The 24833-nt window shown below is 48.6% G+C and overlaps 1 protein-coding gene across 2 annotated transcripts in view; it reads right to left on the reverse strand.

Moving 5' to 3' along the window:
• LOC125454307 (SPRY domain-containing protein 3-like) overlaps positions 1-24833 on the reverse strand; it is a 559019-nt gene that overhangs the window by 213288 nt on the left and 320898 nt on the right. For both annotated transcript variants that reach the window (XM_059647616.1, XM_059647617.1), the window contains exon 6: positions 5458-5646. In XM_059647616.1, coding sequence (XP_059503599.1) covers positions 5458-5646 — 189 coding nt within the window. The remainder of the gene's footprint in view (positions 1-5457; positions 5647-24833) is intronic.

A 24833-nucleotide genomic window follows, 5' to 3' on the forward strand; every position in this document is an offset into this window, starting at 1 on the left:
GGAGAGCTCTGTCGCTATATAACACTGGGGCACAGTTCCGGTGGGAACAGATCTGTCGCTGTTTAACACTGGGGTGCTGTACCGATGGGGACAGGTCTGTCGCTGTTTAACACTGGGGTACAGTACCGGTGGGGACGGATCTGTCACTGTATAACACTGGGGTACAGTACCAGTGGGGACAGATCTGTCACTGTGTAACACTGGGGTACAGTACCGGTGGGGACGGATCTGTCAGTGTATAACACTGGAGTACAGTACCAGTGGGGACAGGTCTGTTACTGTATAACACTGGGGTACAGTACCGGTGGGGACAGGTCTATCTCTATATAACACTGGTGTACAGTACCGGTGGGGACAGCTCTGTCACTGTATAACACTGGGGTACAATAGCAGTGGGGACGGGTCTGTCCCTGTATCACACTGGGGTACAGTACCGTGGGAGACAGGGTCTGTCACTTTATAACACTGGAGTACAGTACCGGTGGGGATGGGTCTGTCACTGTATAACACTGGGGTATAGTACCGGTGGGGACAGGTCTGTCTCTGTATAACACTGGGGTACAGTACCGTGGGGGACAGGGTCTGTCACTGTATAACACTGGGGTACAGTACTGGTGGGGACAGTTCTGTTGCTGTACAACACTGGGGTACAGTACCGGTGGGGACAGGTCTGTCTCTGTATGACACTGGGGTACAGTACCGGCGGGGACAGATCTGTCGCTGTTTAACACTGGGGTACTGTACCGGTGGGGACAGGTCTGTCGCTGTTTAACACTGGGGTACAGTACCAGTGGGGACAGGTCTGTCACTGTATAACACTGGGGTACAGTAACCGGGGGTGGGGGGGGTGCGGGTCTGTCTCTTTATAACACTGGGGTACAGTACCCGGGGGGGCGGGTCTGTCTCTGTATAACACTGGGGTACAGTATCGGTGGGGATAGGGCCTGTCACTTTATAACACTGGGGTAGAGTACCCAGGGGGCGGGTCTGTTCCTGATAACACTGGGGTACAGTACCGGTGGGGACAGGTCTGTCTCTGTATGACACTGGGGTACAGTACCGGTGGGGACAGCTCTGTCCCTGTATAACACTGGGGTACAGTACCTGTGGGGACAGCTCTGTCGCTGTTTAACACTGGGGTACAGTACCGGTGGGGACAGATCTGTCGCTGTTTAACACTGGGGTACAGTACCAGTGGGGACAGCTCTGTCGCTGTTTAACACTGGGGTACAGTACCAGTGGGGACAGCTCTGTCCCTGTATAACACTGGGGTACAGTACCTGTGGGGACAGCTCTGTCGCTGTTTAACACTGGGGTACAGTACCGGTGGGGACAGATCTGTCGCTGTTTAACACTGGGGTACTGTACCTGTGGGGACAGCTCTGTCGCTGTTTAACACTGGGGTACAGTACCGGTGGGGACAGATCTGTCGCTGTATAACACTGGGGTACTGTACCGGTGGGTAGAGCTCTGTCGCTGTATAACACTGGGGTACAGTACTGGTGGGGACAGGTCTGTCTCTGTATAACACTGGGGTACAGTACCGGTGGGGACGCTTGTGTCGCTGTATAACACTGGGGTACAGTACTGGTGGGGACAGGTCTGTCACTGTATAACACTGGGGTACAGTACTGGTGGGGAGAGGTCTGTCACTGTATAACACTGGGGTACAGTACCAGTGGGGACAGGTCTGTCACTGTATAACACTCAGGTACAGTACCGGTGGGGACGGATCTGTCACTGTATAACACTGGGGTACAGTACCGGTGGGGACGGGTCTGTCACTGTATAACACTGGGGTACAGTACCAGTGGGGACAGGTCTGTCACTGTATAACACTGGGGTACAGTACTGGTGGGGACAGGTCTATCTCTATATAACACTGGTGTACAGTACCGGTGGGGACAGCTCTGTCACTGTATAACACTGGGGTACAATAGCGGTGGGGACGGGTCTGTCCCTGTATCACACTGGGGTACAGTACCGTGGGGGACAGGGTCTGTCACTTTATAACACTGAGTACAGTACCGGTGGGGATCGGTCTGTCACTGTATAACACTGGGGTACAGTACCGGTGGGGACAGGTCTGTCTCTATATAACACTGGGGTACTGTACCGGTGGGGACAGGTCTGTCTCTGTATAACACTGGGGTAAGTACCGTGGGGGATAGGGTCTGTCGCTGTATGACACTGGGGTACAGTACCGGTGGGGACAGGTCTGTCTCTGTATGACACTGGGGTACAGTACCGGTGGGGACAGATCTGTCGCTGTTTAACACTGGGGTACTGTACCGGTGGGGACAGGTCTGTCTCTGTTTAACACTGGGGTACAGTACCGGTGGGGACGGTTGTGTCGCTGTATAACACTGGGGTACAGTACCAGTGGGGACAGGTCTGTCACTGTATAACACTGGGGTACAGTAACCGGGGGGGTGGGGGGGTGCGGGTCTGTCTCTTTATAACACTGGGGTACAGTACCGGTGGGGAGAGCTCTGTCGCTGTATAACACTGGGGTACAGTATCAGTGGGGATAGGGTCTGTCGCTCTATAACACTGGGGTACAGTACCAGTGGGGACAGCTCTGTCGCTGTTTAACACTGGGGTACAGTACCAGTGGGGACAGCTCTGTCCCTGTATAACACTGGGGTACAGTACCTGTGGGGACAGCTCTGTCGCTGTTTAACACTGGGGTACAGTACCGGTCGGGACAGATCTGTCGCTGTTTAACACTGGGGTACTGTACCTGTGGGGACAGCTCTGTCGCTGTTTAACACTGGGGTACAGTACCGGTGGGGACAGATCTGTCGCTGTATAACACTGGGGTACTGTACCGGTGGGTAGAGCTCTTTCGCTGTATAACACTGGGGTACAGTACTGGTGGGGACAGGTCTGTCTCTGTATAACACTGGGGTACAGTACCGGTGGGGACGCTTGTGTCGCTGTATAACACTGGGGTACAGTACTGGTGGGGACAGGTCTGTCACTGTATAACACTGGGGTACAGTACTGGTGGGGAGAGGTCTGTCACTGTATAACACTGGGGTACAGTACCAGTGGGGACAGGTCTGTCACTGTATAACACTCAGGTACAGTACCGGTGGGGACGGATCTGTCACTGTATAACACTGGGGTACAGTACCGGTGGGGACGGGTCTGTCACTGTATAACACTGGGGTACAGTACCAGTGGGGACAGGTCTGTCACTGTATAACACTGGGGTACAGTACCGGTGGGGACAGGTCTATCTCTATATAACACTGGTGTGCAGTACCGGTGGGGACAGCTCTGTCACTGTACAACACTGGGGTACAATAGCGGTGGGGACGGGTCTGTCCCTGTATCACACTGGGGTACAGTACCGTGGGGGACAGGGTCTGTCACTTTATAACACTGAGTACAGTACCGGTGGGGATGGGTCTGTCACTGTATAACACTGGGGTACAGTACCGGTGGGGACAGGTCTGTCTCTGTATAACACTGGGGGAAAGTACCGTGGGGGATAGGGTCTGTCGCTGTATGACACTGGGGTACAGTACCGGTGGGGACAGGTCTGTCTCTGTATGACACTGGGGTACAGTACCGGTGGGGACAGATCTGTCACTGTTTAACACTGGGGTACTGTACCGGTGGGGACAGGTCTGTCGCTGTTTAACACTGGGGTACAGTACCGGTGGGGACGGTTGTGTCGCTGTATAACACTGGGGTACAGTACCAGTGGGGACAGGTCTGTCACTGTATAACACTGGGGTACAGTAACCGGGGGGGTCGGGGGGTGCGGGTCTGTCTCTTTATAACACTGGGGTACAGTACCGGTGGGGAGAGCTCTGTCGCTGTATAACACTGGGGTACAGTATCGGTGGGGATAGGGTCTGTCGCTCTATAACACTGGGGTACAGTATCTGTGGGGATAGGGTCTGTCACTTTATAACACTGGGGTACAGTACCCGGGGGGGGGGGGGGGCGGGTCTGTCTCTGTATAACACTGGGGTACAGTACCCAGGGGGCTGGTCTGTTCCTGATAACACTGGGGTACAGTACCCGGGGGGCGGGTCTGTCGCTGTATAACACTGGGGTACAGTACCGGTGGGGACAGGTCTGTCCGTATAACACTGGGGGACAGTAGTGGTGGGGACAGATCTGTCTCCGTATAACACTCGGGTGCAGTACCGATGGGGACAGGCCTGTCAATGTTTAACACTGGGGTACAGTACCGGTGGGGACAGGCCTGTCACTGTATAACACTGGTGTACAGTACCGGTGGGGACAGATCTGTCACTGTATAACACTGGGGTACATTACCGGTGGGGATGGGTCTGTCACTGTATAACACTGGTGTACAGTACCGGTGGGGACAGGCCTGTCACTGTATAACACTGGGGTAGAGTAGTGGTGGGGACAGGTCTGTCACTGTATAACACTGGTGTTCAGTGCCGGTGGGGACAGGCCTCTCACTGTATACACTGGGGTTCAGTGCCGGTGGGGACGGGTCTGTCACTGTATATCACTGGGGTACAGTACTGGTGGGGACAGGCCTGTCACTGTATAACACTGGGGTACAGTACTGGTGGGGACAGGTCTGTCACTGTATAACACTGGGGTTCAGTGCCAGTGGGGGCAGGTCTGTCACTGTATAACAGTGGGGCTCAGTACCAGTGGGGACAGGTCTGTCACTGTATAACACTGGGGTACAGTACCGGTGGCGACAGGTCTGTCACTGTTTAACACTGGGGCACAGTACTCCCATTCCTCTGACGACATGTCTGTCCTGGGCCTCCTGCAGTGCCACAATGATGCCACCCGAAGGTTGCAGGAACAGCAACTCATATTCCGCTTGGGAACCCTGCAGCCCAATGGTATCAATGTGGACTTCACCAGCTACAAAATCTCCCCTTCCCCCACCGCATCCCAAAACCAGCCCAGCTCGTCCCCGCCTCCCTAACCTGTTCTTCCTCTCACCTATCCCCTCCTCCCATCCCAATTGCCCCCCCATTTCCCACCTCGAACCTCATCCCGCCTCCTGGACCTGTCCGTCCTCCCCGGAATGACCTATGCCCTCCCCACCTCCCCACCTCCCCTCCTATACTCTCCTCTCCACTTATCTTCTCCTCTATCCATCTTCGGTCCGCCTCCTCCTCTCCCCCCATTTATTTCAGAATCCTCTCCCCATCCCCCTCTCTGATGAAGGGTCTAAGCCCAAAACGTCAGCTTTTGTGCTCCTGAGATGCTGCTTGGCCTGCTGTGTTCATCCAGCTCCACACTTTGTTACCTGTGTGGACAGGTCTGTCACTGTATAACACTGGGGTACAGTACCGGTGGGGGACAGGTCTGTCACTGAATAACACTGGGGTACAGTACTGGTGGGGACAGGTCTGTCGCTGTATAACACTTGGGTACAGTACCGGTGGGGGTCAGGTCTGTCCCTGATTGGATTGTTGATGCCAATAACTTGTTACTTACTGAACCCGAGAGCTTCATGTCATGTAACCGAGCCCAGTCATCTTCGTGGTTATCCACCATCATTAAGTTGTCTTCCTCGTTTGAAGCCCACTCTGCCAACAGGTCCAGCTGCACTTCCTCTCCAATTGAGTGCATCCCAACAGCAGGGTACAGGCTCTCTAGTGGCACTGGAACGATCGCACTGCCAACCTGTGACAAGATAGAGCCAAGTTGCTGTTGACAAATTTTGTAATGATATTAGATGTAGACGTGCGAGATATCTGAGACATTCATCTAATCCTGCCTGGGACCATTGCTGGCCAAAATCCTGGGTTATACTTCAACATGAAGGAAGTGGAGCTGGTTATTAGTATTGGTAAGAGGGCTGTGGGCATGTCCTGGCTCCTCATGGAAGATATATCTGGGAAGGCTTACAAAGAAACAAAGGAGCAGGGTGAGGACTCACAGCCCATCAAGCCTCTCCCATTGTTCCATGAAATTTTGGCTGATCTGTAATGACTCCACCTTGACCCCACCCCCTTTGATATCGGGTAAAATTCTTGCCATTGTCAGAATGCAAATTTTCTTTGTACACAGCTTCGCCACATGGTCATGTTTAACTGAGCCATATCAGTAGATTCACTATCCCCAGTTGTTTTTCTGATATTAGTTTAAGTTACTGACATCAAATGGGGAAGGATTTCTACACCAACCGTTCTGCAGAAGTTGGTGTGGAACTTCTTGAGTGTTGTTGGGGCTGCACCCATCCAGGTAAGTGGGGAGTATTCCATCACACTCCTGACTTGTGCCTTGTAGATGGTGGACAGGCTTTGGGGAGTCAGGAGGTGAGTTACTTGCCACAGGATTCCCAGCTTCCGGCCTACTCCTGTAGCCTCTGTGTTAATGTGATGAGTCTGAGTTTCTGGTCAACGGTTTCCATTCTGTGTAATAGAACAGGTCTGTAATTCTGTGACAACATTTCAAAAAGGCAAGATGCTAGGATAAGGTGCAGGAGTGTGTGTGGTAATTAGCGATGGGCTGACATAATACAGAGAATGATCTATATTCAGGAAACCAGGCTGTTGAATCGGATTGGGATGAGTTGGGAAATGCTAAGGGATGCCACCACCTGTGGGAATAGTGGCGATGCCTCTTCAATTAGTGGCCCACATTGTGGAATAGAACAGGAATGAATAAAGAGCAACAGCTTGTCAGAAAGGCACAACATTAGTCATGAGGGATTTTAATCTCCAGGGAAAATCAGAGCATCGCACAGCATGGAAATAGTTCCTTCTGCCCAACTCTTCTGTGCTGACCAGGTTTCCCAAACTAAGTTAGTCCCATTTGCCTGCACTTGGCCGTATCTGTCTAAACTTTTCTTATTCCTGTGCTTTTAATGTTGTGACCGTACCCACATTCACCACTTCCTCTGGCAGCTCATTCACACATGAACCACTCTCTGTGTGAGAAAGTTGCCCCTCGGGTCCCTTTTCAATCTTTCTCCTCTCGACATAAAACTATGCGCCCTCATTTTCAACGACCCCAACCTAGGGGAAAAAAAACTTTGGCTATTCACCCTATCCATGACCCTCATGATTTTATAAACCGCAATAAAGTCAGGCTTCAACATTCTAAGCACTCGTGAAAAACGCCCCAGTTTATCCAGCGTTTCCACGTCATTTGAAACATCCAGTCTCTGTAACATCCTTGTGAATCATTTCTGCACCGTCACCAATTTAATAATGTCCTTCCTGCAGCAGGGCTACCAGAACTGTGCACTCCCTCAGTACTGACCCTCTGACAGTGCGGCACTCCCTCAGCACTGACCCTCTGACAGTGCGGCACTCCCTCAGCACTGACCCTCTGACAGTATGGCACTCCCTCAGTACTGACCCTCTGACAGTGCGGCACTCCCTCAGTACTGACCCTCTGTCAGTGCGGCACTCCCTCAGCACTGATCCTCCGACAGTGCGGCACTCCCTCAGCACTGACCCTCCGACAGCGCGACACTCCCTCAGCACTGACCCTCCGACAGTGCGGCACTCCCTCAGCACTGACCCTTTGACTGCTGAAACTCTCATTTGTAAAAGTAGGTCATTCAGACCTGAAGGCCACGACCCCCATCATATAGTGGGTTGAAGCAGTGACGGAGCCGGGTCATGCTGGTGTAAAGCCGAAAATGGTCCATCAGTGAGTGGTGACAGACTCTCCTGTTGCCAAACACAGTGACTTGCTGTACATTCTGCCCATGATAAACCCTTCTGTTTCTCAAAGCAACCCTTTCAACAAGAAACAGAAATAGCTGGAAAAACTCAATCGGTCTGGCAGCAGTTGTGGAGTGAAAAATGAATGTTGACGTTTCAGAGTGATGAGGGGTGAATGGGCAGGCATTACTAACACTGCCAGACCTGCTGAGTGTCTCCAGCAACGTCTGTTTGTGTTTCTGCTTTACAGTATCCATAGTTCTTTTGGTTTTTAGAGAGTTATTTGATGTTATATGGTGCAAAACGCACACTGTGAAGAGAGTTTTTTGTTGCTGAACAAGGCCCATTTTGGAATGTTCGATCAGAAACAATGTGAAGCCATTGAGAGCACGCAAGCCCCTTATCAATAGCTGATCAATCCGAAATTCTTTTGTGGGATCAGATTAAAGGCATTCCAGGTCAAACACCAATTAACTCCCACAAATGTCTCCACAGCTCAGCTCAAGCGGAACACTCTGGTCCTGAGCTCATGCATGAACTGGACTGACACAGATTCCAAAACATATTCTAATAAAAACAGGAAGACATCTATTAAATGCAAAACAATAATCTTGCAACAGAAAAGATACGTCATCAATTACTGCCATCAGTGGATGACTTATACAACCCCTTCACCAAGTACTCTGTATCTAACCCCGTGCTATCCCTGTCCCTGGGAGTGTTTGATGGGGGACAGTGTAGAGGGAGCTTTACTCTGTATCTAACCCCGTGCTGTCCCTGTCCCTGGAAGTGTTTGATGGGGGACAGTGTAGAGGGAGCTTTACTCTGTATCTAACCCCGTGCTGTCCCTGTCCTTGGAGTTTTTGATGGGGGGCAGTGTAGAGAGAGCTTTACTCTATATCTAACCCCATGCTGTCTCTGTCCCTGGGAGCGTTTGACGAGGGTAACACCGTGAAGCTGAAGGAACACAGCAGGCCGGGCAGCATCAGAGGAACAGGAAAGTTAATGTTTTGGGTCAGGACTTTTCTTCAGAAAATAAGGTTTTCTGAAAAAGGGTCCCAGCCCAAAACATCAACTCTCCTGCTCCTCTGGTGCTGCCCGGCCTGCTGTGTTCCTTCATCTTCACAGTGTGTTATCTCTGACTCCAGCATCGGCAGTTCTTACTATCTCTGAGTGTTTGATGCGAGGACAGTGTAGAGACAGCTTTTCTCTGTATCCAGCCCCATGCTGTCCCTATCATTGGAGTGTTTGTTGCGGGACGGTGTAAAGGAAGCTTTACTCTGTATCTAACACTGTGCTGTCCCTATCCTTGGAGTGTAAAGATGAAGAAAGCACAAAGGAAACTTTATTCTGCATTTAATTCTGTGCCAAATCCTGAATTATAGCTTTAGATCTGTGGTCACTGAAGCAATAGTCAGTGGGAGATTGAGGAGCAAGTACATAAGGAGATTGCAGATCTCTGCAAGGATAATCGAGTTGTAATAGTCAGCGATTTTATATTTCCTAACACCAACTAGGTCTGCTATTGTGTTAAGGACTTGGATGGAGAGAAAATTGTTACGTGCATTCAGGATTAATTTCTCAGACAGTTTGTAGATGGCCCTATGAGAGAAGGGACAAACCAGATCTCCCCTTTGGAAATAAGGCAGGGCAACGGACAGAGCTGTTACTCGGGGAGCTCTTTGGGAACCAGTGACCATAATTCCATTAGCTTTCACATAGCTGTGAAAAAGGGCAGGCCTAGTACACAAGTTCATGTTCTAAATTGGGGCAAGGCCAATTTTGATGGACTCAGACAAAAGTTGATGATGGGGAGGTTGTTCATGAGGGCTCAGGGCCAGCATATTCCTGTCAGAGTGAAGAGTAAGGCTGGCTGGAGTAGGGAACCCTGGATGCTGAGAATTATTGAGCCCCTGGTCAAGAAAAGTGAAGCATATGACAAGCACAGGCAGCTGGGATCAATGGAATTTCTTGAGGAATATAGAGGGTGTTGGAGTAGACTTTAGAGAGAAATTGGGAGGGCTAAAAGTGGGCATGAGATGGCTTCAACAGAAAAGGTAATGGAGAGTCCAGAGAGGTTCTACAAGTACATGAGGGGCAAAAGTGTTACGAGGGACAGAATAGGGCCTCTTTTAAAAGTCAACAAGGTCATCAATGCTTGGAGCCACAAAAGATAGACGAGATCCTAAATGAATATTTCTCATCAGTATTTACTGTTGAGAAAGGCACGGTTGCTAGGCAACTTGGGGAAATAAATAATGACTTGAAGGGTGTCCACGTTACAGAAGAGGAGCATTGGAAGTCTTAAGACATTTAAAGGTAGATAGATTCCCAGTGGCTGATGAAGTGTATTGCAGGACTTTGTGGGAGGCTAGGGAGGACATTGTGGGGCCCCTGGTGGAGATATTTGTATCATGGACAGCCACAGGTGAAGTGCCTGAAGGTTGGAGAGTGAGAACATAGAACAGTTCATCACAGTACAGGCCCTTCGGCCCATGATGAGTGGCTAATGTTGTGCCTTTATTTCAGAAAGGTTGTAGGGAAATGCCTGGGAACTACAGGCCAGTGAGCCGAATGTCTGTGGTGGGTAAGAGGGTATTCTGAGAGACAGGATCTCCAGGCATTTGGAAAGGCAAGGACTCATTTGGGATGGTCAGCATGGCTTTGAACTTGGGAAATCGTGTCTGACATCTTGATTAAGTATTTTCAAGGCGGTGACCAAGAAAGTAGGTGAGGGCAGCGCGGTAGCTGATGTCTACATAGACAATAGCAAGGCCTTTGACAAGGTAGCATATAGTAGGCTTCCAATAGGTTATATCTCATGTGAAGAACTAGCCAACTGGATTCAAAATTGGCCTGACAGTAGGACATAGAGGGTAGTGATAGAGGGTTGCTCTTCAAACTGGAGGCCTATGACCAGTGGTGTGCCGCAGAGATCATTGCTGAGTCCACTGTTATTTATTTATTATATAAATAGTTTGATTGAGAATTTAGGAGGTCTGGTTAATAATTTTGCAGATGGCACCAAGATGGGTGGCTTAGTGGACAATGAAGAAGGTAATCTGGGAATACAGCGAGGTGTTGATCAACTGGGCCAGTGGGGTGAGGAATGCCAGATGGAGTTGAATTTAGATAAATGCAAGATGCTGCACTTTGGTGGATCACATCAGGGCAGGGCTTACACAGTCAATGGCACTGCCCTGGGCTGTGTTATAGAACAAAGAGGTCTGGGGTACAGATTCATAGCTCCTTGAAAGTGGAGTTGCAGGTAGACAGGGCAGTGAAGAAAGGTTTCAAAATGCTGGCTTTCATGGTACAGAGCACTGAATGCAGGAATTGGGGCACCTTGATGCCGCTGTTGAAGACATTGGTGAGGTTGCATTTAGAGTACTGTGTGCAATGGTGGTTGCCCTGCTACAGAAAGGATGTTGTTAAATTAGAAACAGTGCAGCAAAGATTTACTGATGCTACCTGGAGGGGGAGGTTTGAGTTATAAGGAGAGGTTCAATAGGCTGGGACTTTTTTCCCTGAAGAGTAGGAGACAGAGGGTTGACCTTATACAGGTTTATAAAATTATGAGAGGCACAGATAAGGTACAAAAGCCAACAGCTTTTCCCTATGATGGGAGAGTCTAAAACTACACAGGGTAAGTTCATGGTGAGAGGTGAGAGATACAAGATGGTCCACAGGAACAATTTTTCACACAGAGGCTGGTGAATGTCTGGAACGGACTGCCAGAGGTGGTAGTGTACGGAGTACAATTCTGCCTCTGAAGAAACTTTTAGATAGGTAGGTGGATGGGATAGGTGTGGAGGTATTTGGATCAAATACAGCCAAATGGGGCTAGTTTAAACTGTGAAAACAGGGTGGCATGGGGAGGTTGGGCTGAAGGGCCCGTTTTGTTGCTATAGACCTCTATGACTGTATAATTAAAGGGCCTGAAGAGTGTGTGAGATGGTGGATTTTATGTAGAGGATGAGCTGCGATACTCGTGAAGGGCTCAGTGTTCCATTCTCCATTTTCTTTGCTGGAAGGAGAATGCTCCCAGCTCTGTTAGCCTCATCACTCTGCCACTGTTATCCCTGATTCTCCCTGAGTCGAGCGCTCCACACCCTCTCCAAATTCCTCATTCCTATCCCGAAGTGCACAGCCCAAAACTGGACACTGGCACCAGCTTACGCTCTCGGCAATGTGCGAGCATAGCTACCCAGAATTTATCTGGGAATCGAAGACAGAGGTGTATTTATGGTGACACAGATTGGAGGATTGAACAGCAGCTTCTTCACTGCTCCCCATAAACAAGATCTGAGCTGGTCAGTATACAGTGATGACTGATCATGCAGAGGCACCTGGGTGTCTTTGTGCACGAATAACAAATGGTTGGTTTGCAGGTGCAGCGGGTAATTAAGGCAGCAAATGGAATATTGTCCTTCATTGTGAGACGGATGGGGTTTAAAACAGGGAGGCTATGCTGCAGCTGTATAAGGAGCTGGTGAGACCACACCTGGGGTACTGTGTGCAGTTTTGGTCTCCTTACTTGAGAAAGGATGTCCTGGCGCTGGAGGGGGTGCAGAGGAGGTTCACCAGGTGGGTTCCAGAGTTGAGAGGGTTGGATTATGAGGAGAGATTGAGTAGACTGGGACTGTTCTCATTTGGAATTAGAAAAATGACGGGGGAATCTTATAGAAACATATATCATTCTGAAGGGAATAGATATGATAGAAGCAGGGAGGGCGTTTCCACTGGTGAGTGAAACTAGAACTAGGGGCACAGACTCAAAATAAGGGGGAGCAGATTTAGGACTGAGCTGAGGAGGAACCTCTTCAGCCAAAGGGTTGTGAATCTGTGGAATTCCCTGCCCTCAGGCTACCTCGTTGGATGGTTTTAAGGTAAAGATAGAGAGATTTTTGAACAATAAAGGATTTAAGGTTTATGACGAATGGGTGGATACATGGAGCTGAAAAGATCAGCCATGGTGTTACTGAACGGCAGAGCGGGCTGGAGGGGCTGAATGGCCCACTCCTGTTCCTGGTTCTTTTGTTTATATGATCACAGAGTGTGGGAAAGTATCATCCCACCAAACAACAGGGTGTTTGAGTCTGTTGATGGGGGGGGTGGGGATGTTGAGCGTGGGGGCGGGTGATACGTAGAGGATAAAAGAGTCATAAACCTTTCAGAGAAAAGATAAACGAGTTACAATATAACATGGCTCCTGGAAGATTTACAGAATGTACTTATGACTGAGTCAGAGGTGTTGAAACAGTGAAATCAGATCCCAGTGGTTGAGTTAGAGCCAGGCATCTGTGCCCCTGAACAACTCTGATCCTTCAGCTGAATGTTTGGGGGCTGTTGGCTGTCAGGACCGAATGGTTTTTACGACAAACGAGAATTGTTTTGGGCAGAATGCACTGCACTTTCTGTCACCCCCTCAATCCCGTCCCTTTAGTTCTGGAACTATCTGCTCAGGCTGTGGTTGGAGCTGGGGAGCCGAATGATTAACCCGTTCAGCTCCCTTCAGTCGAAGCCCTAGTTGTAAGATCAGATACCAGTGAGAAAAATGGCATGCTCGAATGTACTGAAGGATTCATTCAGGAAAAGGCTTCTGACTGGTGTTGATTGAGCAATAATTTAGCAGTTCCTGTTTAAAATAATATTCCTAGGTTTTCTTACTGATATGTTTTGGAGGAAGGGGGACAAGAGGTTTTGAGCTGTTGGATAAACTGAAGGAATGTAACTCACTTTTCAAATCACTGCCTTATCATTTTGCCCATCATTTTGTGGCCCTCACTTGAGGCAGTTAGTTACAGACAGGAAGGCGATACAATGGAGACTCACTGAGCTGCTATCACTGATAGGAGGCTCTGATTATGAGGAGAGGCTAGACATGCTGGGTTGCTCACATGAAAATAAACAAAACTGACTAGGTATCAATATCATCCCCAACTCAGAGGGCTTTTCTTAATGTTGCTGACTAGGCCCAGCATTTATTTCCCATTCCTAATTGCCCAGGGGATATTTCAGAGTCTACCACATTGCTGTGGAATCACAAGTAGGTCAGACCAGGGTAAGGATGGCAGATTCGGATCCACAAAGGGTGTCAATGAAGCAAATGGGTTTTTACAACAACCCACAGTGATCACCATTTGGCTCATTTTCATTCCATAGGAGCTCACAGGGAGATCAAAACACAGGAATAGGAGAAGGCCACTCAGCCCATCAATCCTGACCTGTTATTCAATACAATCATTGCTGTTTGAGCACTTCAATGCCTTTTACCTACTCCCGCCCGCTCCCCTGCCCCTCCATAATCCTGTGCCCCACTAGGAATCAGAAATCAATCAATCTCTACCTTAAAACAGGCTCAAAGACTGAGCTTCCACAGGCCTCTGTGGTTGAGAATTCCAATGGTTCACAATCTTTTGAATCGCTTTCTAACAAGTCTGCCGGGGATTTTATCAAAAGACTCTGAAAATTCAAGTGTGTCACGTCCATCTGCTCTCTGTAATCATTGGTAACATCATTAAAAATGCCAGCAAACATAATTCTTAAATCCCTGCTGACTCTGCCCAATCAAATCATTACCATGGGGTGTCCAATCCCATCCTTTACAATTGATTCTTGTATCTTTCCCGCTACTGATGGAAGACTAACAGGGCTGTAGTTCCCGGTAGTCTCTCTCACTCCATTCTTCAAATTGATGCATATTCCTCTTAACCAAATATTTTCTATTAACTTGTAGAAGCTTTTACAGTCTATTTTTAAGTTTTTTTTTGCTAGATTTTACATTCTGTTCTCACTTTCTTCAACTTTTATTTTTAATGCCTACAGTGTGGAAGCAGGCCTTTGGCCCATCGAGCACAGACCAAACTTCAGGAAAGTATCTCACCCACACCCAGCCTCTACTCTATAACCTGGCATTTCCCATGGCTAACCCATCTAGCCTGCACATCTCAGGGCACTATGGGGCAAACCATCATAACCTGCACATCTTTGGGCTGTGGGAGGAAATGGGAGACCCGGGAGCAAACCTACCCAGACACAAGGGGAACACGCAAAGTCCAAACAGTTACCCAAGGCTGGAACCCATCCCAGGTCCCTGGCACTGTGAAGCAGCAGTGCCAACCATTGAGCCACCGTGCCGCCCATTCTTGGTCCTCCTTTGCTGCATTCTACAAACCTCACAACTCTCCAATTTGCTTATAGTTTTGGCAATGCTTTAGTCCTCTTCTTTTAATCTGGTACAATCCTGAAAGATCTTTACCAGCAGGGGCAACTGAACGTTTTTGAATGTTTGTACCTTAAAGGAATGTTGTAAATAATGTAAAACTTCCTTAAAAACTCTCTATTGTCTTTGTACAGTCAATCCCCTAAATGTATTGTCCAAGTCCACAGCAGCTAATTGTGTCCCTGGACTTCATAAGATCCCTTAGTCACATTTAACTCCCTTGCTTCAGGCAGAACTATCTGACTGTGAAATTTCGATCACGTTGTGATCTCTCAGCGCACAGGGGTCTTTTACAAAAGATTGTTAATTAGTCCTTTACCCAGTCAGCTGTTTCCTCTTGCCCTACATTACTTTGTGTCACTCTTCCCAGACTACTTCACTGCACTGCTGATCGAGACGCTGCTCCTCAGGCAGCACCTTCCAAACCCACGGCCACTTCCATCGGGAAGGACAAGGGCAGCAGGTACATGGGAACACCACCCCCTGCAAGTTCCCCTCCGAGCCCCTCACCATCCTGACTTGGAAATATATCCCTGTTCCTTCACTGTCACTGGGTCAGAATCCTGGAATTCCCTCCCTAAGGGACATTGTGGGTCAACCCACAGCACATGGACTGCTGTGGTTTAAGAAGGCAACTCTCCCCACCTTCTCAAGGGGCAACTAGGGATGGGCAATAAATCTCATGAATGAATAAAAGAAACTCTCAGCTTTAACCATGACGTTTGCCACCAGTACTATTGGCTCCATTTGCCAGATATCTAACACTCCCATTGGTCAGTGGTAACCATCAATGTCCCACCCAGTGTCTGGGAAGTTTAGTTCCAGTCTCATGTGGAATCTACCAGGAGTTGAGCACTAAGAGACCAGTCTCCTTTACAGAGAGATAGAGTGCTTTAAGGGGCAACTTTTCTAATTATAAATTGCAGGCATGGACCTGCACATACTCCAAGTCTGAGAAAATCTTGACTGCTTTTCAGAAAGGTAGGTCTCAACTTTCAGATGGCATCCCCACCCCCAACCCCTTCGCCAAGCAGCAATATATCAACAGGGAGAAAAGTCCATAAATTGTGTCCCACATCAAGCATCCAGCCAACTTTCCATTGGCTTGCTCATCTTGTCTCTGCTCCAGAGCGCAGCAAGGGCAGCTTGCCAGGAACTCCCTTAACACCCTCCGAGAGTGTGACAGAACAGCGAAGGCAAGCCATTCAGTGAGAGAGAGGAGGGAGAGAAAAGGAGGAAAGGCAAGGGAAGGAGGGAGGAAGAGAGATAAAAACAGAGGGTTACAGGGGTGAGGGAGAGAGAGAAGTAAACAGAACATAGAGCATAGGACATAGAACAGTACTGCACAGTACAGGCCCTTCAGCCCCCAATGTTGTGCCAACCAATTATCCTGCTAAGATCAAACTACCCTGCATACCCTACATTTTACTATCCTTCATGTGCCTATCCAAGAGTAGCTTAAAAGTCACTAAAGTGTCTGACTCCACTAACACTATCGGCAGCACATTCCACACTCACCCACCACTCTCTGTGTGAAGAAAACAGGGAGAGCATGGGGGAAGGAGAAAGACAAGAGAGGGAGAAAAGGTGATAAAATGAGGGAGAAAGAGGAGGAGACAGAGATGAAGAGAAAGAGGGAGGGATAGAGGGAGGAGGAAAGGAAAGCTAGAGGGGTGGAGGGCAGGCAGAGAGAGATGCAGAGTGGCGGACAGGGAGACAGAGAAAGAGAAAGTGATGGAAACCGAGAAAGAGAGAGGCAGGAGGAAGGAGTGAGAAGAAGGGAGAGAAGGAGAGAAGAAGTGGGAGAGAGACAGGGAAATGAGAGAGGAATGAAGGGGAAGTGAGATGCAGGAGAAGGGAAAGGAAGACAGAGAGGTAAGAGAGCGATGGAGAAAAAGAGAGGGATACAATGGGAGAAAGAGAGGGAGAAAGTGAAAAGGGAACACGTGTGAGAGGACAACAAAGTGTGGAGCTGGATGAACACAGCAGGCCAAGCAGCATCTCAGGAGCACAAAAGCTGGTGTTTCGGGCCTAGACCCTTCATCAGAGAGGGGGATGGGGAGAGGGTTCTGGAATAAATGGGGAGAGAGGGGGAGGCGGACCGAAGATGGAGAGAGATTCCCTGAGGTTGGCCTGGAGGGAGGAGGGTAACTTCTTCAGGTTAGGCATCCCTGGAAGAGGCTTTGCAGTGAGATTAAAATTTTATCAGAGATAATGGGAACTGCAGATGCTGGAGAATCCGAGACAATTTTAACCTCACTGCGAAGCCTCTTCCAGGGATGCCTAACCTGAAGAAGTTACCCTCCTCCCTCCAGACAAACCTCAGGGAATCTCTCTCCATCTTCGGTCCGCCTCCCCCTCTCTCCCTATTTATTCCAGTTCCCTCTCCCCATCCCCCTCTCTGATGAAGGGTCTAGGCCCGAAACACCAGCTTTTGTGCTCCTGAGATGCTGCTTGGCCTGCTGTGTTCATTCAGCTCCACACTTTGTTATCTGGGGTTCTCCAGCATCTGCAGTTCCCATTATCTCGGATACAACGTGTGAGAGGAAACAGGTTAAGACAGCAAGGTAGATGATAGACAGAATGAGGAAGAGAGGTAGGGGTGATACAAAGAGCCATTGTAGTGACAGGTAGGTTTATTGCAAGAGACAGAAAGCAAGCAACACAGAGAAAACAACAGAGCAATGGGAGAGACAGTTACAAAGATGAAAGTGAGAAAGAAGCAGGGAGACAGAGAACCCTGAGTGCACACAGATTGTTTCCCTGTCCTCTACCCAACTCACATATAGTTACAAATCTATCAACCTAGAGCTAGAATCGGCCAATCTGTTGCTCAAGTTTTGTAATTCACTCAACAGATGTGGGTGTCGCTGTCTGGGCCAGTATTTATTGCCTGTCCCTAGTTGCCCCTTGAGAAGGTGGGGGTGAGCTGCCTTCTTGACCCGCTGCAGTCCATGTGCTGTGTGTTGACCCACAATGTCCCTTAGGGAGGGAATTCCAGGATTCTGACCCAGTGACACTGAAGGAACGGGGATATATTTCCCAGTCGGGATGGGGAGTGGCTCGGAGGGGAACTTGCAGGGGGTGGTGTTCCCATGTACCTGCTGCCCTTGTCCTTCTGGATGGAAGTGGCTGTGGGTTTGGAAGGCGCTGCCTGAGGATCTTTGGTGAATTTCTGCAGAGCATCTTGTAGATAGTACACACTGCTGCTACTGAGTGTCTGTGGTGGAGGGAGTGGGATGTTTGTGGATGTGGTGCCAATCAAGCGGCTGCTTTGCCCTGGATGGTGTTGAGCTTCTTGAGTGTTGTTGGGGCTGCACCCATCCAGGCAAGTGGGGAGTATTCCATCACACTCCTGACTTGTGCCTTGGAGATGGTGGGACAGGCTTTGGGGAGTCAGGAGGGGAGTTACTTGCTGCAGTATTCCCAGCCTCTGGCCTGCTCTTGTAGCCTCTGTGTTTATAGTCAGTTTCCCATCAATGGTAACCTGCAGGGTGTTAATGGTGAGGGATTCACTGATGGTGATGGCATCCTATATCAAGGGACATTGCTCAGATTCTTTCTTGGTGGTGATGGTCAGTGCCTGCACTGTTATGGCATGAATGTTCGTTGCCAATGGTCACCCCTAGCCTGGGTATTATTCAGATCTTGCCGCATGTGAACACGGACTGTTTCAGTATCTGAGGAATTGTGAGTGGAGCTGAACGTTGTGCAATCATCGGCGAACATCCCCATTTCTGACCTTCTGATGGAGGGAAGGTCATTGATGAAGCAGCTGAAGATGGTTGGGCCTAGGACACTACCCTGAGGAGCTCCTGCAGAGATGTCCTGGAGCTGAGGTGACTGACCTCCCACAACCACAGCCATCTTCCTATGTGTCAGGTATGACTCCAACCAGCAGAGAGTTTGGCCCCAATACCCAGTGATTCCAGTTTTCCAGGGCTCCTCGATGTCACACAGTCTAATGCAGCGTTGTTGTCAAGGGCAGTCACTGTCACTTCAATGTTACCATTTGATAATGTCATCATGGCCTCATCTTCTACCTCCCCCCAATACTCTTCCATTCTGTATGTTTGCAGAAATACGTAGAATTGCAGAAATTGCAGAAATTTTATTTTAAAAATATTTTGAAACATCATTTAAAAATATTCCTCCAAAAACTTCCCCTGCACCTGTGCCTGGGTCCCTCGGTTGTGAGAAACCCCAACTAGCCTTTTTCCATCCTTTACAGAACCCCACCCCCAACCCCTCCAAAACCTTGTCTTCAGCATAAATACCCACTTTTCCTGGCTGCTATCAGTTTTGGAAAAGGGTTACTGGGCCCAAAACATTAACACTGATTTCTCTCTACTGATGCTGCCAAAACTGCTGAGTTTCTCCAGTAATTTCTGTCTTTGTCAATTCTGATTTACAGCATCCACAATTCTTTGTTTGGTTTTATTATATTATTATAAAATCCATTGGGATCACTAATCTCCTTCAGGGGGTAATAAACCCATAATCCTTACCTGGTCTGGCTTTATGTGTGACTCCAGACCCAGAGCAAGGTGATTGGCTCTGAGCTATCCTCAGAAACTGACTGGGAAAGTGATTCAGTTCAAGGGCAACTAGGGATAGCTACAACGCTGGCATTGTCAGGGTACCCATATACCCCACTCACATACCCTCCCACATACCCTCTCACATTCACAGTTACAGTATCTGGGTGGTTGTGAATGCAGGAATTCCCTTTGCTCCACAGGCTGAGGTCCATCTATTCCTGGTCAAATGCTGGCAGCTTGGCTGAGCAATACATATTAATATTAGCCCCAACATTTCCCTTTCCTGGTATTTTTGATTGTGGACTGGGGCATGGAAAGCGACTTGTTGAGAAACCAAGGATTGTTGAAGGGTTGGACACTTTATTAAAGCAAGTTCCCGGAGCCTCATTGTAAGTGCTGTTTACACAGCTGCTACTTCAAGCAGTGGGGGGTGGTCCAGTTACAGACCAGCTGGAACCAGGGGGCTGCGTACAAATGGAGATTTGGCCAGCAACAAGGAGCTGATTGGTCTGTGGATTAGTGACTAGTTATGAGTGGCAAAGGCCTTCTGCCTGGCAACAATGATGTGATTGGCTCCCAGGAGCCAAATAGCCTGTGGCTGTGAATGTTTAAAGGAGAATCCATTGGATCTCCGAAAGGACAGGAGCAACGCCATTTCTCTTGAGAATAAACCAGCCACCCTGCACCTTTGAAAAACCAATGAAAGTATCAGCACGGGACAATAAAGGAAGAGCACATACTGACAATCCTAAAGGACCATATCACTGAATGCTGGAAATGGGGGAGACTGAACTCACTTCTCAGTCTCTGCTTCATAACAACCTTGGCATTTTCTTTCTGGCTAATGTGTCTGTATGTCTACAGAGAGGAGGTTGAAATGGGAGTTACAGTTTGGCTAACTGTACTGATAGTGGGCTATCTGCAGATAGAAATGGCCGACTCAAAATAAATAAGATAACAAAGTGTGGAGCTGGATGAACACAGCAGGCCAAGCAGCATCTCAGGAGCACAAAAGCTGACGTTTCGGGCCTAGACCATCTCTGATGAAGTGTCGAGACCCGAAACATCAGCTTTTGTGCTCCTGAGATGCTGCTTGGCCTGCTGTGTTCATCCAGCTTCACATTTTTTTTATCTTGGATTCTACAGCATCTGCAGTTCCCATTATCACTACTCAAAATAAATAGTTACTTTGCAGACTTACATAGATTGATTCTGTTAACCTTGCCTGGTATGGAGGGTGCTAGCTATGAAGAGAGGTTGAGTAGATTAGGATTATTTACATTAGAAAGACGGAGATTGAGGGGGGACCTGATTGAGGTCTACAAAATCATGAGGGGTATAGACAGGGTGGATAGCAAGAAGCTTTTTCCCAGAGTGGGGGACTCAATTACTAGGGGTTATGAGTTCAAAGTGAGAGGAGGAAAGTTTAAGGGAGATATGTGTGGAAAGTTCTTTACACAGAGGGTGGTGGGTGCCTGGAACGCGTTGCCAGCGGAGGTGGTAGACGCAGACACGTTAGTGTCTTTTAAGATATATTTGGACAGGTACATGGATGGGCAGGGAGCAAATGGACACTGACCCTTAGAAAATAAAGGTTTAGACAGAGGATCTGGATTGGTGCAGGCTTGGAGGGCCGAAGGGCCAGTTCCTGTGCTGTAATTTTCTTTGTTCTTTGTACTTCGTTCAAAACATTCGGTACATTGGGAAATTATGCGAATCTTAAAATCTTTAACTTCAGTTATTAATCTGGGAGCAGCGGAGCTTAATTCACACAGTGCTATGGGAGTGAGGTGTAGCAAAATAAATAACAATTGAATAATGTGGAGAATTAAATGGCAAATTTATACAGTCAGTAGGAATGCTCACAAAAAAAACAATATCTGAGTGCAGCCTCCAGCTAAACTAGTCAGGGATTTCAGAATGTCACAGGACAGGTTCAACCAGGTTCATCAAAACACACAAACACTCATAACATCACAGGTACCTCATATGGGAACACATCCAACTCCACAACAGAGGCCTCCAGGTACACAGCACAAAGTATTCAGAAAGACTCCCACTGTTCAACTGAGGGAGTGCTGCACTGTTGGAGGGTCAGTGCTGAGGGTGTGTTGCACTGTCGGAGAGTAGGTACTGAAGGAGTGCTGCACTGTTGGAGGGTCAGTACTGAGGGAGCGCCGCACTGTCGGATGGGTCAGTGCTGAGGGAGTGCCGCACTGTCAGAGGGTCAGTACTGAGGGAGTGCTGCACTGTCGGAGGGTCAGTACTGATGGAGTGCTGCACTGTCAGAGGGTCAGTACTGAGGGAGTGCCGCACTGTCAGAGGGTCAGTATTGAGGGAGTGCTGCACTGTCGGAGGGTCAGCGCTGAGGGAGTGCTGCACTGTTGGAGGGTCAGTACTGAAGGAGTGCTGCACTGTCGAAGCGTCAGTACTGAGGGAGTGCCGCACTGTCGGAGGGTCAGTACTGAAGGAGTGCTGCACTGTCGAAGCGTCAGTACTGAGGGAGTGCTACACTGTCGGAGGGTCAGTACTGAGGGAGTGCTGCACTGTCGGAGAGTCAGTGCTGAGGGAGTGCCGCACTGTCGGAGGGTCAGTCCTGAGGGAGTGCCGCACTGTCGGAGGGTCAGTGCTGAGGGAGTGCCGCACTGTTGGAGTCATCATGTCATAGCAATATACAGCATGGAAATGAACCCTTCTTTCTTACCCGTGCGTGCCGACCAGATATCCTAAATTAATCCAGTCCCATTAGCCAGCATTTGGCCTCTATCCTTCTAAACCCTTTCTATTCATATACCTGTCCAGGTGCCTTATAAATGCAGTAATTGTACCAGCCTCCACCACTTCCTCGGCAGCTCATTCCATGCACCCACCACCCTCTGTGTGAAAATGTTGCCCCTCAGGTCCTGTTTAAATCTGTCTCCTCTCACCTTAAACCTCTGTCCCTCCCGTTGTGGATGACTGTACTGCCCACCAGCCCCTCCCAGGATAGGACCTTGACTATTCACCTTATCCATTCCTCTCATGATTTTATGAACCTCTGTGAGGTTACCCTTCCAACATTCCAGGGAAAATAGCTCCAGTGTTTTCAGCGTATCCACATCACCAAAACCGTCCAGTGCCGGCAACGTCCTTGCGAGTCTGTTCTGAGCCCTTTCAACTTTCACAAGGTCCTTCCTACAGCAGGGCTCCCACCAAATACTTTCTAAGTGTTGTCAGGTCTCCTTCCACACGTACCCTCCCAGACAGTGCATTCCAGACCCCCCACCTTCCTCAGGATCAAGTTGTTTTTCTCAAATACTCTCTGCAGCTTCTGCCTTTCACTTCAAATTAAAGCCCTCGCTATTCACCCTTTGATTGAAGGCATCAGTTGTTTTCTATCGGCCCTGTCTATGTCCCTCATAATTTTATAGCCCTCCAGCAGGACCCCAACAGCCTTCTCTGCTGCAAAGAAAACATTCTCATGTAAAAAGCCTACAGTTCACTACTAATAAACTGAAGTGAATCAGATAAAAGGAACATGAAGATTTGATCTAAATGGGTGATTTTTCTGATCTTGAGTCTCTGTAATGAGTTGTGTTCAGAAACAAATTGAGTGTTTGTTTTGTTGGGGTTTGAAATCTATTTCTGACTTTGTTCCCTCTCTTTATCGTTGGGGTTGCTTTTTTTTCTCACTTTCATCTTGGATGTAAAGTTGAGTTCTGTGGTGAGACTAGCTCTGTCGCCTTGTGAGATTATATTTCAACTACCAACCACTAAATTAACAAAATCATTCAGAACATGTGTGTTATCAAACCAGATTCCAGGCTGGCATCTGGCTTATGCAGTAATACCATCAGCAGGGATCATAACATGTGATAAATACCAACAAGGGTTGGTGGGGCTGAACGGCCTGGTTCTGAATGTGCATATTTTATGCAATTCAGTTCCAATAGCATGAATTAGTAGCTGTGTTTCAGGAATAAATGAAGGACAGTACTGTACATATCCCAGCAATGTTACAGTGCAGCAGGGGTTTCAGCTCAATGTGTCTGCACCACCTCTCCAAACTGAGCATCTCATTTAGACCCTCACTCTCACCTCTCCCTCTCGCCTTGCTCTTTCCTCCTTTTTAACTCAGTCTAATTGCCCTCCAATAGCTTTGACGGATCCTGCCTCCACCACACTCTCTGGCAGCAGATTCCAGACCCAAACCGCTCGCTGTGTGAAAAGATTTTCCTCATGTTGTCCACGCCCTTTCTACAAATAACTTAGAGTCATAGAGTAATACAGCATGGAAACAGGCCCTTCGGCCCAACCTGATCCATGCTGACCATGGCGTCCACTCAGCTAGTTCTAACTGCCTGCATTTGGTCCATATCCCTCTAAACCCTTCCTATCCATGCACCTATCCAAGTAGTTTTTAAATGTTGCTGCTGTCCCTGTCTCAACCACTTTCTCTGGCAGCCCATTCCATTTACACACCACTCTCCGTGTGAAGAAGTTGCCCCTCAGGTCCTGCTTAAATCTTTCGCCTCTCACCATAAATCTATGCCCTGCAGTTTTCAATCCCCCATCCTGAGTAAAAATACTATGTGCATTCATTCCATCTATGCCCGTCAAGAAGGACATCCCTCATAGGAATAACATCCTGTCCTGGCCAACCTCTCCCGATAACTGAGGCCTGCCAGTCCTGGCAACATTCTCTCAAATAACCATTTTAATTCTCCGACCCACTCCCTGGGTGACATGTCCATCCTGGGCATCCTCCAGTGTCACAGTGAAACCACAAACTGGAAGAGCAGCACCTCATATTCCACCTCAGGAGCCTACAGCCTGATGCGCTCAACATTGAATTCACCAGTTTCAAAATCTCCCCACTTCCAGCCTGATCCCACGTCCAATCTTCCCTCTTATCCCCACATCTTTGAACTGATACAATCTGTCCATCTTCTCTCCCACCTACCCACCCCACCGATCCCACTGACCAATCCCAACCACCACCTATCTGCATCCAGCTAACATCATCCTACCGACCTCCCCAAGCCCCACCCCTCATCCTTCTATTTATTTCCCAGCTCCCTTGCCCCTCTCACAATTGTAAAGAAGGGTCCTGTCCTGAAATGTCAGCTTTCCTGCTCCTCTGATGCTGCCTGGCCTGCTGTGTTCCTTCAGCTCCACCCTGTGTTATCAACATCCTCGTAAATCTTCATTGTATACTTTCCAGTTTAACGATGCATTCCCTATAACCGGGTGACCAAAACTGTACACAATACTCCAAGTGCGGCCTCACCAATGATTTTATACAACTGTAACATAACATCCCAACTCTTGTACTCAATACCTCGACCGATGAAGGCCAGTGTGCTAAATGCCTTCTTCACCACCCTGTCCACCTGTGATGCTGCTTTCAACGAACTATGTACTCCCAGGTCCCTCTGTTCCACAACA

The sequence above is a fragment of the Stegostoma tigrinum genome, chromosome 7 (assembly GCF_030684315.1).
Source record: "Stegostoma tigrinum isolate sSteTig4 chromosome 7, sSteTig4.hap1, whole genome shotgun sequence".
Taxonomy (NCBI): Eukaryota; Metazoa; Chordata; class Chondrichthyes; order Orectolobiformes; family Stegostomatidae; genus Stegostoma; species Stegostoma tigrinum.